Source organism: Triticum urartu, chromosome 7, assembly GCF_003073215.2.
Source record: "Triticum urartu cultivar G1812 chromosome 7, Tu2.1, whole genome shotgun sequence".
In the NCBI taxonomy this organism is placed as follows: domain Eukaryota; kingdom Viridiplantae; phylum Streptophyta; class Magnoliopsida; order Poales; family Poaceae; genus Triticum; species Triticum urartu.
In genome coordinates, this window is record NC_053028.1 from 125,167,378 (window position 1) to 125,177,761 (window position 10,384).

The 10,384-nt window shown below is 47.5% G+C and overlaps 3 protein-coding genes across 3 annotated transcripts; all 3 read left to right on the forward strand.

Moving 5' to 3' along the window:
* The first annotated feature begins 1,773 nt into the window (after positions 1–1,773).
* LOC125524374 lies at positions 1,774–3,649 on the forward strand. The gene is made up of 4 exons (XM_048689431.1): positions 1,774–2,030; positions 2,163–2,417; positions 2,945–3,209; positions 3,329–3,649. Exons 1-4 carry the CDS (start codon positions 1,909–1,911, stop codon positions 3,647–3,649), a joined length of 963 nt encoding a protein of 320 aa, XP_048545388.1. The 5' UTR covers positions 1,774–1,908.
* A 104-nt stretch (positions 3,650–3,753) lies between these two features.
* On the forward strand, positions 3,754–5,889 carry LOC125524373 (protein FAR1-RELATED SEQUENCE 5-like). Its single transcript, XM_048689430.1, has 4 exons — positions 3,754–4,014; positions 4,155–4,612; positions 4,718–5,005; positions 5,097–5,889. Exons 1-4 carry the CDS (start codon positions 3,771–3,773, stop codon positions 5,568–5,570), a joined length of 1,464 nt encoding a protein of 487 aa, XP_048545387.1. The 5' UTR covers positions 3,754–3,770; the 3' UTR covers positions 5,571–5,889.
* A 313-nt stretch (positions 5,890–6,202) lies between these two features.
* Positions 6,203–6,988, forward strand: LOC125526026. The gene is made up of 2 exons (XM_048691049.1): positions 6,203–6,522; positions 6,614–6,988. The coding sequence occupies exons 1-2, from the start codon at positions 6,250–6,252 to the stop codon at positions 6,866–6,868; spliced, it is 528 nt and encodes a 175-aa protein (XP_048547006.1). The 5' UTR covers positions 6,203–6,249; the 3' UTR covers positions 6,869–6,988.
* Positions 6,989–10,384: the final 3,396 nt, after the last annotated feature.

A 10,384-nucleotide genomic window follows, 5' to 3' on the forward strand; every position in this document is an offset into this window, starting at 1 on the left:
TAATGTGGGGTTTATGTGTCATCTCCTCATGAGCCTGGAAATGTACGCACGTCCCATCACTATCGCTTAGCGTAATCGCCTCCTATTACCGCGCTACACACTGTAACAGGTGTTGGGAGTGCGGTAAAAGGGCTTAGGTTCTCGACACATCACGGCCGCTTAAGGGGAAGGCGACCTTCGCACGCTAAGCGGTGGAAAAGGCATGTGGGCTGCGTTGCTGCTAGGCTGGGCCACAGTGGCGTCGAGGCGCATGCAATTCCCCTGGTGGGTCGGACGTGGAGTGCTGCGGATCGGGTTGAACGAGCCGACCCCGGCGGAGCATTTCCTTCGTGGGAGCCCACACCTTGGGCATTCCCGGAAAAGGTTGTTGTTGTCTTGGTATTTCCTCGTACCTTCTTGTTGGTGTGGAAGCCGAAGGCCATGTGAGAGCGGCGCTTCTCGATGACCTGCCTATAGTTCTTATAACTTCGTGTCATTGTACCCTCAAGGAGGAAGTGCGGGTGCACCTTGCTATGCTGAAGTCTTCCTGATCTCCCGGGAAGGGATTCACTGCTCGCGTCGCGCGTAGACGGGTTTAGGGGTACCTGTTAGCCACGACACCGACACCTATTTCCGGCAACCGAAACACAGACGACCCCGAGTCTTTCGGCGTGGAGTCACCGCATACCAGAAGAGAGCGAGAGGGGGGAATGAGGGAAACTATGCACGGTGATTGGAAGAAGCGAACGAGAAGGAGAGAAAAGGGGAGACGAGCGTAGTGGGGGCGTTCGTGGCGGGTGGCATTTACGGCGAACGGTGGGAGGAAACTGTCATGGCACTGCTAGTAGTTGTAAGATTCGTGTAGTGCGATGGATGGCGATGGATGCTTTCATGTCGGAAAGCCAGAAAACTGACGTCAGATTTTTATCAATATAGCTATTTTTTCCATTAATATATTCTCGATAAAAGGCAACTAAGACGGTAAGGACATGCAGTCTTTCTTTCTCACTTTAGCTACTTGTAAGTTACCTGGATTTTCAATTTGGCTCAGTTGATTTCCTGGCAGTTGATTTTTGCTCTAAGATTCGTGTTGCTCGTTTTCCTAGCATGTGATGTTTGTTGTGCTGGGTTTTTGTTTACTAACCCCATATGGATTAGTTGATTTGCTAATGGGCCAAATCCCATTAACTATGCGATGCAACCCTCATCTCTCTCCCTTTGTATTTTTATGTTATCTGTTTTTGTGTGTTCTTGTTCTTGTTTTTTTATTTGTTAGTTAGTTTTCATTTTTCTTTTGTTGGTATTTTAGGATGTTAAGTGAGTGTAAATGTGTACACATAAATACTATGCAATATGTGCGAAAATTAAACTATTATATGATTATTTTTTGCATACTACAAAACGTGCAATTTTAGAATGAAGTTGTGTGCAAGTTTCTAAAAATTATTTCGTTATCTTTCTACTTTAAAGGGTAATACTAGTGAGAGGGGCGTTTTGGAGCTCGAGCTCAGCTGCACCCATAATCTAAGTCGTCGATATCTGCCTTGGGATGCGAACAAAACCTGCTGTGCTGTCAGATACGGGCGTCGGATAAATAGGGAATCTCCGAAATACAGTAGGGAACAGTGGGCAATACGTGGGGTCGAGGCGAGGCAGGCGGACGGACGGCGCGGCTGCTCGGTCTGGGCCGTGGATCAGAACATTGGCTTTCCTTCTAGGCCATGGACCAGGAAGTTACCTTTTCTACTCTGGGCCTTGGTTCAGATAATGGGGCCTGGATGGTGGGCGGAATCTGTGCCGTCGTGTCGGTCGAAGGGGAACGTCTCGTGCGCATGGGCAACAACAAAAAAAAATGTGTCCATCCCCTTCCCCTAGCTCGTTCTGGAAGAGCCGTGACCGGCGGCGTAACCTAGAGTGTGAGCGACTTGAATGCGATACTGCTGCCGGGCGGTGCCGGACGGAGTTCCGGTCGGCGGTGGCTGCGTTTGCAAGGCAGGATACCGAACTATGGAGGCGGAGGGAATGGAGTTCCTGCTCGACGCAGTGGACAGGTAAGTTCCGGGCAGATCTCTGCATTTTTTGTTATCCTTTGCTGCATCCAGCTCATAGCTATAAATTCTGCTCGACCTGCCCTGCATACGAATCTGACCTCTATTGCCGGCTAATCGCCTTTCCTCGCGCAGATTTCCCGTACGGGAAGAATTTGCTGACAGCCTTGAGCAACCAGATCTAGTGCCGCTCCTCTATCTGCTGCAGAATGGGGGTGCAACTGAAGGTCGCGTTGAGGCCAATGGGGAATCTGGGCTAGCTCAGGTGGACGTCGAGGGCGTAGCTGCAGACCGACCACATGGTGAACGTCGTCCCCGTGCTGAATCTCCGATGAGGTCTGCTCAGTCAACTGACAGGGTGAATCCGCAAGCCCCCGGGTGGACAAAAAGGTAAGAGCACATGATCTCCTCCCTTGTTCTTTGTCATTCAACAGATGAGTTCACATGAGCATCACATGTATGTGCAACACGTATAGACTGAGATAGAAAACAACCCAATAGATCCTGAATGATGTCATGAACACTGTGGGTCAATTGAGCAATACCTCTTGGAAAATAACCTGAATTGAGGGACCAGATATTTTTGCAACTGGTCTGAAGAATGTAAATTCACCTAATGGCGTTGCAATCTTCTTGGCAAAGACAAGAAAATAAGACAGATAGCCATGTTAGGAAAATGAAGGTTTGACAACAGAGATTTCTTCCTATTATGGTGTTAATATGAACTTAGTTAAAACCGCATCAACTGGCATAACATTGAACCGTACTTCTGTATGTGTATATTCTTTTTTGCCGATGTGCGATATGAAAATGAAATAATAATGTGAATGGAGAACTAGCTAGATGAATCGTCGCATCTCAGTTGAAAATTCGGATAGAATGGATACAGTTAACGTTTACTTTTGTGCAACATTCAGGCTGCGTCTCGGAAGCGCGCCACCCGACCGAGTCCCATGCCCTTCGAGGATGAGTGCTCTAGAGATTTCTATACGCAAATATGCGGAGCAGCCTGACAAGAGTGTCGTTTGGCCTGAGCTGGGGCTCAGTTTCGATTCGCTTGGCGAGGCATATGACTTCTACAATCTATATTCTTGGGAAGTCGGTTTCAGAATAAGATATGGAAAGAGCAGACTCAACGCCAAGCGAACGAAAACCATGCAGGAAATTGTTTGTGGTTGCTCGGTGAGTTCATAATTTGATTCCAACAAAGAAAAATTTAGATAGTAATGTGTGCGAGCAAGATTTCATCTGAGAAATGGTGCACTGCTGACTGTTGACATGTCTTCCTTTGTGGTGTGCAGGGGAAACCTGAATCCGAAAACAGCAGGTCCTGCAGATGTGAGTGCCCTGCTCTGATCAGGCTGCTGCGTGCATCGGACAACAGCTGGTACATAACAGAGCATCGAGCGAGTCACAACCATTCGATGTCTCTGACAATGGGAGAGAAGGTGCACTGGCCTTCTCATAAGCACATTGATGTATACACCAAGGATTTGATAAAGCAACTAAGGGAGAACAATGTTAACCTTGGGAATGTTTACAACATTATTGGGAGCTTCTTTGGGTCACTCGAGAAGGTACCTTTCACAAAAAGGACGCTAAGAAACATTTGTGGGAATTAGCCGTGAGCAAGCTGAGGATGATGTTCGGAAAACACTTCAAGCGTTTGCTGACATCCAGGCCAACGATCCAGGATTTACGTATGTAGTGTTGGCAGAGAAAGATAGTAAGATTAGGAACCTCATGTGGGCTAATGGCAGCAGCCGGATGCAATACAAATTCTTTGGTGATGTAGTTACATTCGACACGACGTACAGGACCAACCTGTACGATATGCCATTTGGGCTATTTGTCGGAGTTAACAACCATTACCAGAGCATCATGGCAGGGGTTTTGATGCGCGACGAACAAGAAGAGAGCTTCGAATGGGTGTTCGAGGAATTTGTCCGGATGATGGGCGGGCCAGCGCCGAAGACAATACTCACAGGTATTTGGGGGCGGTGCGAATCTTTTTTGTCCTGATCCTTGTCACCTAGGACGTTATCTTGAAACCAATAATTGTCGTTGATCAAATTCGTAATTGTGCAGATGATATGTCTGATTCAAAACTTCTTATTTTGTTCACAGATCAGTGCAGAGCTATGGAGGTTGCAATCAAGAAAACTTATCCTAATACAGTACATCGTTGGTGCAAATGGCATGTCCTAAAAAAGGCGAAGGAAACACTAGGACCACTGTACAGCAAGAAGGGTGACTTCCAGGCTGAATTTCACAAAGTTGTGAACCACATGCTAACTGAGGAAGAGTTTGAATCAGCCTGGGCAGCTCTCCTCGACAAGTACAATTTGAGGAATCATAACTACATGACCCAAATTTATGAAACCAGAAGGAAATGGGAGAAACCATATTTCCGGGGTGTTTTCTGTGCAAAAATGACAAGCACCCAAAGAAGCGAGAGCGCAAACCACATGCTGAAATCGTACATGCCACCAGCCAGCCCAACGCATGTTTTCATCCGGCAATACATGAAACTGCAGTTTGATCGAGAACGGGACGAAAGCTACGAGGAGAAGAGGACTATGATTGTAAGTAGATTCTTGCCGTACACAATATGTTGATCTTGCTTTGTCGTATTGTTTGGGGATTTACTGGATGAGATTCTTATGTATACTGGTGTGTTTTCATTGCAGGGCGGTGTTGTTAGATGTACTAACCTTGCTATAGAGCGTCATGCCAGCAAGGTTTATACAAGGAGCATGTTTGAGGAATTTGGGCGACTACTTATCGAAGCAACATCATACAATGTTACTGAGGTGGAGAAGATGAGGAAGTACATCACCACTCACAACAATGCGGCGAAAAGAGAGAAGTGGAGCAGAGTTGAATATGAGGTTACCATTAACGACGACAAATCAATATTCACCTGCGAGTGCGGCCAGTTTGAGCACACGGGCATGCTGTGCAGCCATGCCTTGCGGGTAATCTGCCAAAAAACATGTAGCGTTTGATATAAAAAAATATACAGTAACTTAAAAACCCCTGACTAACTAGTGGTTTTCTCTCGTGCAGGTTATGGAAATTCTGCATCTAGAAGAAATCCCTAAATACCACGTCGTAAAACGGTGGAAAAAGGACGCAAGAGACATACTACCAGGTCACCTAGTCCAGTACCAGAGAGACAATTCACAGAACATGTCATTCACTTGTAGGCATGCGACACTATACTTCAAAGCCATGGAAGTCGTGCGGATGGGGGACGCAAGTGCTGCATGCTACGAGCATGTCAACGCTGCCCTTGATTCGGTGATTCGGAGTGCAGCGCCTTTGGTAGAGAAACGTGATGGACTGGATTTCGAGGATCGCGTGATTCCAACGGCTGATGTCAGGATATCTGCCAACGGCGAGCAAGCAAATGCTGATCGAGAGGCCGACCATTGCGCAAGTGCCGGAAATTCATTCAGCACGAATGCCATGCAGTGCCTCACAGCACCAGAGAAGCGTAGAGGGCCTAGCAGGCCTACAAACAGCAGGGACAAGGACTGAGTAAGAGAACAAGGTTCTGCAGCATATGTAGGCGCGAAGGGCACAAGAAAACGACATGCCCAGATAGAGGGGATATGCCGAAAAAGCCACGGAAGCCTGGTAAATGCAAAAACTACGGGATAGAAGGGCACCGGCGTACGACGTGCACGAGACCACTAGGGTTTGCAGAGAATTGATATAGGTTTCTAAGTTTATGTTTTTTTCGAGATGGTTTGTAAACTGTGATAGAGTTGGACGCACACGATCAGTGCTGAATCCTTGTATACCGCTGTGCTGAGGTTTTCTGTGGTTATCGTCCGGCAAATTGTTTACTACTGTACGTGCTGTTAGAAAACTGAAATTGCTACTGGCTGTAACATTAAGAATAAGTTGCTGAGTAGGCCGTCTGTGTCATGCGAATAAATCTTTGCTTCCAGTGGGTGACGACATAAATGGTGGCCTGGATAGGCTTACGACTTGTTTGCCTGTCGACGGCAAAGACACAACGTTAGCCCGTGGCAGCTATTGCCGTACCCACCAATTCAAAATTCAAACAAGGTACCATACGCAGGAAAAGGGCGCCCTTGGAGCTGGCAGAAGGCACGGTATAAATAGGAGGCCAAGGCTGAGGTGGTACACTTCAGACACACCACTTCCCACAGCACAGTTCGAACAAATTCAAATCGCCCGCTTGCGTCCGATGGGAGGCTCAGCCGCTGAATCGGGAAGTAGTGGCACAACCAGAGGCGAGGGGCATAATGCGTTCCTCCACCTAATTACTCATTTGAGTTCCTTAAATCTTTTTCTGAAAAGTTGGTTTGTGATCTATGCATATGCTTCAGCTGCGCATCAATTTCTGAAGGGAGCAAGAAACTACTTGATGCAGCCTTCATCTCCATCGCGGGCGGGCTCCGTATCTACCGCTTGGAGCACGACGCACCAGCCAGATGAGTTGGAGGTCGGGAATGGAGAGGTCAGCATTTCGAACTGTATAAAACTGTCGCGTAGACAGCTGAACCTAACCTCAATCCATTCTGATACAGTTATGTCTCGGTTCTCTTCAGGGCGAGGTCGTTCAAGACGATGCGTTTGACGAGCAGCCTCTCGGCCATGGTTTGGATGCCATGGTGGGGCAAGAACCCTTGGAAGAAGGGTTTGGTGACTACGATCCAACTGCTGCTCCTGACTCTCCGCGAAGCACTGGTAGCTCTGCCGTCGACGACGAATCTGGAGTCGTCTGTGGAGGCAGCGTTGTAGACTCTGAAGATAAAGAAGACATCATCAGCATGCCGCTGAAACGCCGTCGTATTTTAGAGTAGAAAGCGTAGCCAGAAGACAAGTGGTACTTGATTTGTGTGGCAAGAGATGACGGTGATTTAGTTCGTACCACGCGTTCCACTAGAGGCATCATTGAATGTAAAATGTAGTTTCCCGTTTCGTGATCACTGATTATCCTTTAGTAATGTTGAACTCCATGGTGCATGTGTTGGAGGTACGGGAGAGAGGGGATGGGATGGGGCCGATCTATATTTTCTGCCTGGCTTATTTTCCCTTGTCGTGAAGCTGCGTGTGTTCTTGTCGATCAATAAATATAATTGGAAAAGGGACCAATTCGGGCAACGAGTAGAGAATCAATGATATAAAATTAGATGGGCCGATTTGCCTCGTGGTGTGAGTGGGAGAGATGTGTCATGAAATGCAAAGAAGCATAATAAATGTGTGGGTGGGTGGGCGTTGGCAGCAAGAGGGAGGACCGTTGCTCCCGTTTATTCCTTCCCCTTGGCATTGACCGCACTAAAACAGTGAATGAACTGTTCCGACCGGGGAGCATTTCAGCTAGTACCGGTCTGGTTCCGGAAAAAAGGACAAGCGTACATCTCCTGTGTCCGTCCACTATGGGCAGCTTGCGCAGGTAGGCACTTTTAGAAGCCGGGTTCAGATGGACCACGTAGTAAACAACATGAATAAATTTTAAAAAAGTGAGCATATACACTCCATGACGGGTGATATTTTGAAATGGGATCATGATCCCACGAGGCAAGCTACGTCGACGGTGTGGTACGCTAAATTCATCCCATGACGAACCGTGCACCACTGCAAAACGCGGCAACCACGGTCATCGATTGCACGAAAATTAGAAATATAAAGGGCAAAAAAAGGCTGCTTTAGAAATTTTTGGGCGGCGTGGGCAGCCAGCAGTAAAGGTGACTTGACCTCTCACTGTGGCACGGGGGGTGAGAGACAGCTCGTAGCCTCATTTACAAAAAGGCTACCCCGGCCAGCAGCCAAAGTACTACTTTCTCCATCCCAGCTGCTTCACTTCCTCCTCCTCCACTGCTCCATCCCCCATAACCACTATTGAGGAAGACCTAGATCTGGCTTCTGAGTGTTGACACGACGACGAGATCATCTGCACCCCCGCGGATAGTGCTCAAGGTGAGGTTCCCCGGTTCGGCAGCAGAATAAGTGGCAAGGGTGTTTTCCAAGCTGCACTTTTCTCTTTTCTTTGGGCTGCACTTTTGAGGTTGATTTTCCATTGGATGGTGGTGCTGCCCTTTTCTAACTCCTAATCCATGATTCCTTGGGTAGGGCATTGAGCATGGAACCACCGGATCGTCCACGCAAGAGGAATCTGCCATGTGTGCAAGGTGAAGGCGATGGAAAGAAGAAAAAGCCAAGATCCGTCGGACCCAGCGAAGGATCCATTGATGGAGCCCGTGCTCGAGGCGAGGGCACTTCTCCAGCCACCCCCAATGCCTCGGTAAGCTCATATGCATCAGTTCTTCTTATCCGCAAAAATCATCTTGGCCCCGTCCATCAGGATTCGATCCGAATCTTTCTGTCGTGTTCTAGGTTTGCAATGTTTTTTAGTGTGATGGATTAAGCCTGACTAATGTGGTCGTCCGGAAACAAATCTTGCAGGGAGGAGCTGCTGCCGTTGGGGAGGTGCCGAACGACGCTACCAGGAAAAGGAGGGGAGAGCTGGTCAATGACAACAACCAAAGGTCGTCGAGACGACGTGTATCTCGGCGTACGCTTGTGTTGGTTCATGGGTATCCACATCAGGCCGGTCAAGTAATACCATTTGTGCCGCCGGGCCTGCTAGCCGAATCGACAGTAGTCCATGGTAGAGTTGTAAGGTGTACTTGGAGCTGTCAGCATGTCCTCCGACTAGGGTTCAGTCGCTACCCACTAGTGCATAGAACTAGCATGGCCAGCTTGTTGACTGCTGCATGGACGGGGGAGGCTGATAGAAGGTTCTATGCATGGCTACTGTAAGTGCATCTAGTGCCATCCCTAGTTGGTTTTGGAGTATTGACGACAAACCTAGCTGAGGGACTAATGTGTTTGTGAGAATTGCAAGATAACACAGGTAGAAGTCTCTCATTGATTCGGTTTTACTACCAGAGATGACCCCTAAAAATGTATGAAGACATTGAAGCCAAAGGTGGTATATGAAGATATTCACATTGAAGACTATGACAAAAGAAGACACGTTATGAAGCCTATGGAGCTCGAAGACTTAGATCTTTCGTAGTTCTTTTTCTTTTGTGTTGAGTCATAGGAACCACCGTACTGTTAAGTGGGGTCCAGGAGAACCAGTCAGAATGACTGAAGTGATGCCTAAACCAAAAACCTATGTCTTCGAGTGAAGACAATGAGAGAGAATCTTGTCCAGAGCCGGACAAGTCAGCTTTGCTTGTAGCCCAAGTAAAGTTGCCATGAGAGTTTGAAATCTGACCGTTGCGACACGTGTCAGTTCCTTAGTGACCCAGGGTCATTTCGGACAAATCAGGTCGGGTTGCCAAGTGGCTATAAATAGCCCACCCCCTACAACCATAAACGGTTGGCTGCTCAGATTTCAGTGCACGACTTTTGTCGTTTGAAAGCAACCCACCTCGAAGCCTTTGAGAGAAAATTCCTAGCGAGGAGAAAAGCCCTAACCACCCAGAGCCAGAGAACATTGGGCATCACTTAAGTCTTCTTGTCTGTGTGATCTGAAGACTTATTACATTTGAGGACTGTGAATCCTCCAGACGGTTAGGCGTCGCGTTCAGAGCATCCAAGAGACATTGTGGATTGCCAGTGAACGAAGTCTGTGAAGGTTTGGGAGTCTACCTTGAAGACTTACCAGAGTGATTGGGCGAGGACTATGTGACCTTAGCTCAAGGAGAATACGGTGAGGACTTGGTGTCCTGAGCTTGCGTGTTCAGGACTGGGTGTCCGGGACTGTGTGTCCTAAGGTTTAAATACCTAGCCGCTCCAACCAGACGTACAATTGTCACAGCAACTGGAACTGGTCCAACACATCATTGTCTTCAATGAGTCACTGGTTTCATCTTCACTTCCTTTTTCTTACTGTTACTCATTGTGAAGTTGCATGCTTGCTCTATCTTTTGTCTTCACAACGTGAATGTATGATCTGTTTGACTTCATAACTTCTTCCCACCTGATCCTTATTACACTTCAGCTGTTTGTCATTGCGCTTTCACTTTATTGAATACTTGACCATGGCTGGCCTAGTGTAATCTAACTTCCGCTGCATAGTAATAGGCATAATCTTCGCTGTTTGTCTTCATAACTCCCACGTTTTGAAGACTTTCATAAAAATCGCCTATTCACCCCCCCTCTAGTCGATATAACGCACTTGCAGCTACTAAGTAGGTTTAGGTGGCAAGACATGAGATTCACTTTCCCTGATGGCCAGCATAGATATTTCACTCCAAGATCCATTGTTAGAACATTGGGTCTGAGTAACAGTGGCCGCCAAGTCAGTATGCTAAAGTTGCCTCCAAAACATAGGCAGAATTTGGCACTCCGTATTAGAACCATCC

Coding starts and splice junctions, on each gene's coding strand:
- LOC125524374 (XM_048689431.1), top strand. CDS start 1,909: ATGCGATACTGCTGCCGGGCGGTGCCGGACGGAGTTCCGGTCGGCGGT. Junction 2,031..2,162: donor CTGCTCGACGCAGTGGACAG/GTAAGTTCCGGG, acceptor TTCCTCGCGCAG/ATTTCCCGTACGGGAAGAAT. Junction 2,418..2,944: donor GCCCCCGGGTGGACAAAAAG/GTAAGAGCACAT, acceptor TGCAACATTCAG/GCTGCGTCTCGGAAGCGCGC.
- LOC125524373 (XM_048689430.1), top strand. CDS start 3,771: ATGTGGGCTAATGGCAGCAGCCGGATGCAATACAAATTCTTTGGTGAT. Junction 4,015..4,154: donor GCCGAAGACAATACTCACAG/GTATTTGGGGGC, acceptor TTTTGTTCACAG/ATCAGTGCAGAGCTATGGAG. Junction 4,613..4,717: donor AGGAGAAGAGGACTATGATT/GTAAGTAGATTC, acceptor TTTTCATTGCAG/GGCGGTGTTGTTAGATGTAC.
- LOC125526026 (XM_048691049.1), top strand. CDS start 6,250: ATGGGAGGCTCAGCCGCTGAATCGGGAAGTAGTGGCACAACCAGAGGC. Junction 6,523..6,613: donor TGGAGGTCGGGAATGGAGAG/GTCAGCATTTCG, acceptor GGTTCTCTTCAG/GGCGAGGTCGTTCAAGACGA.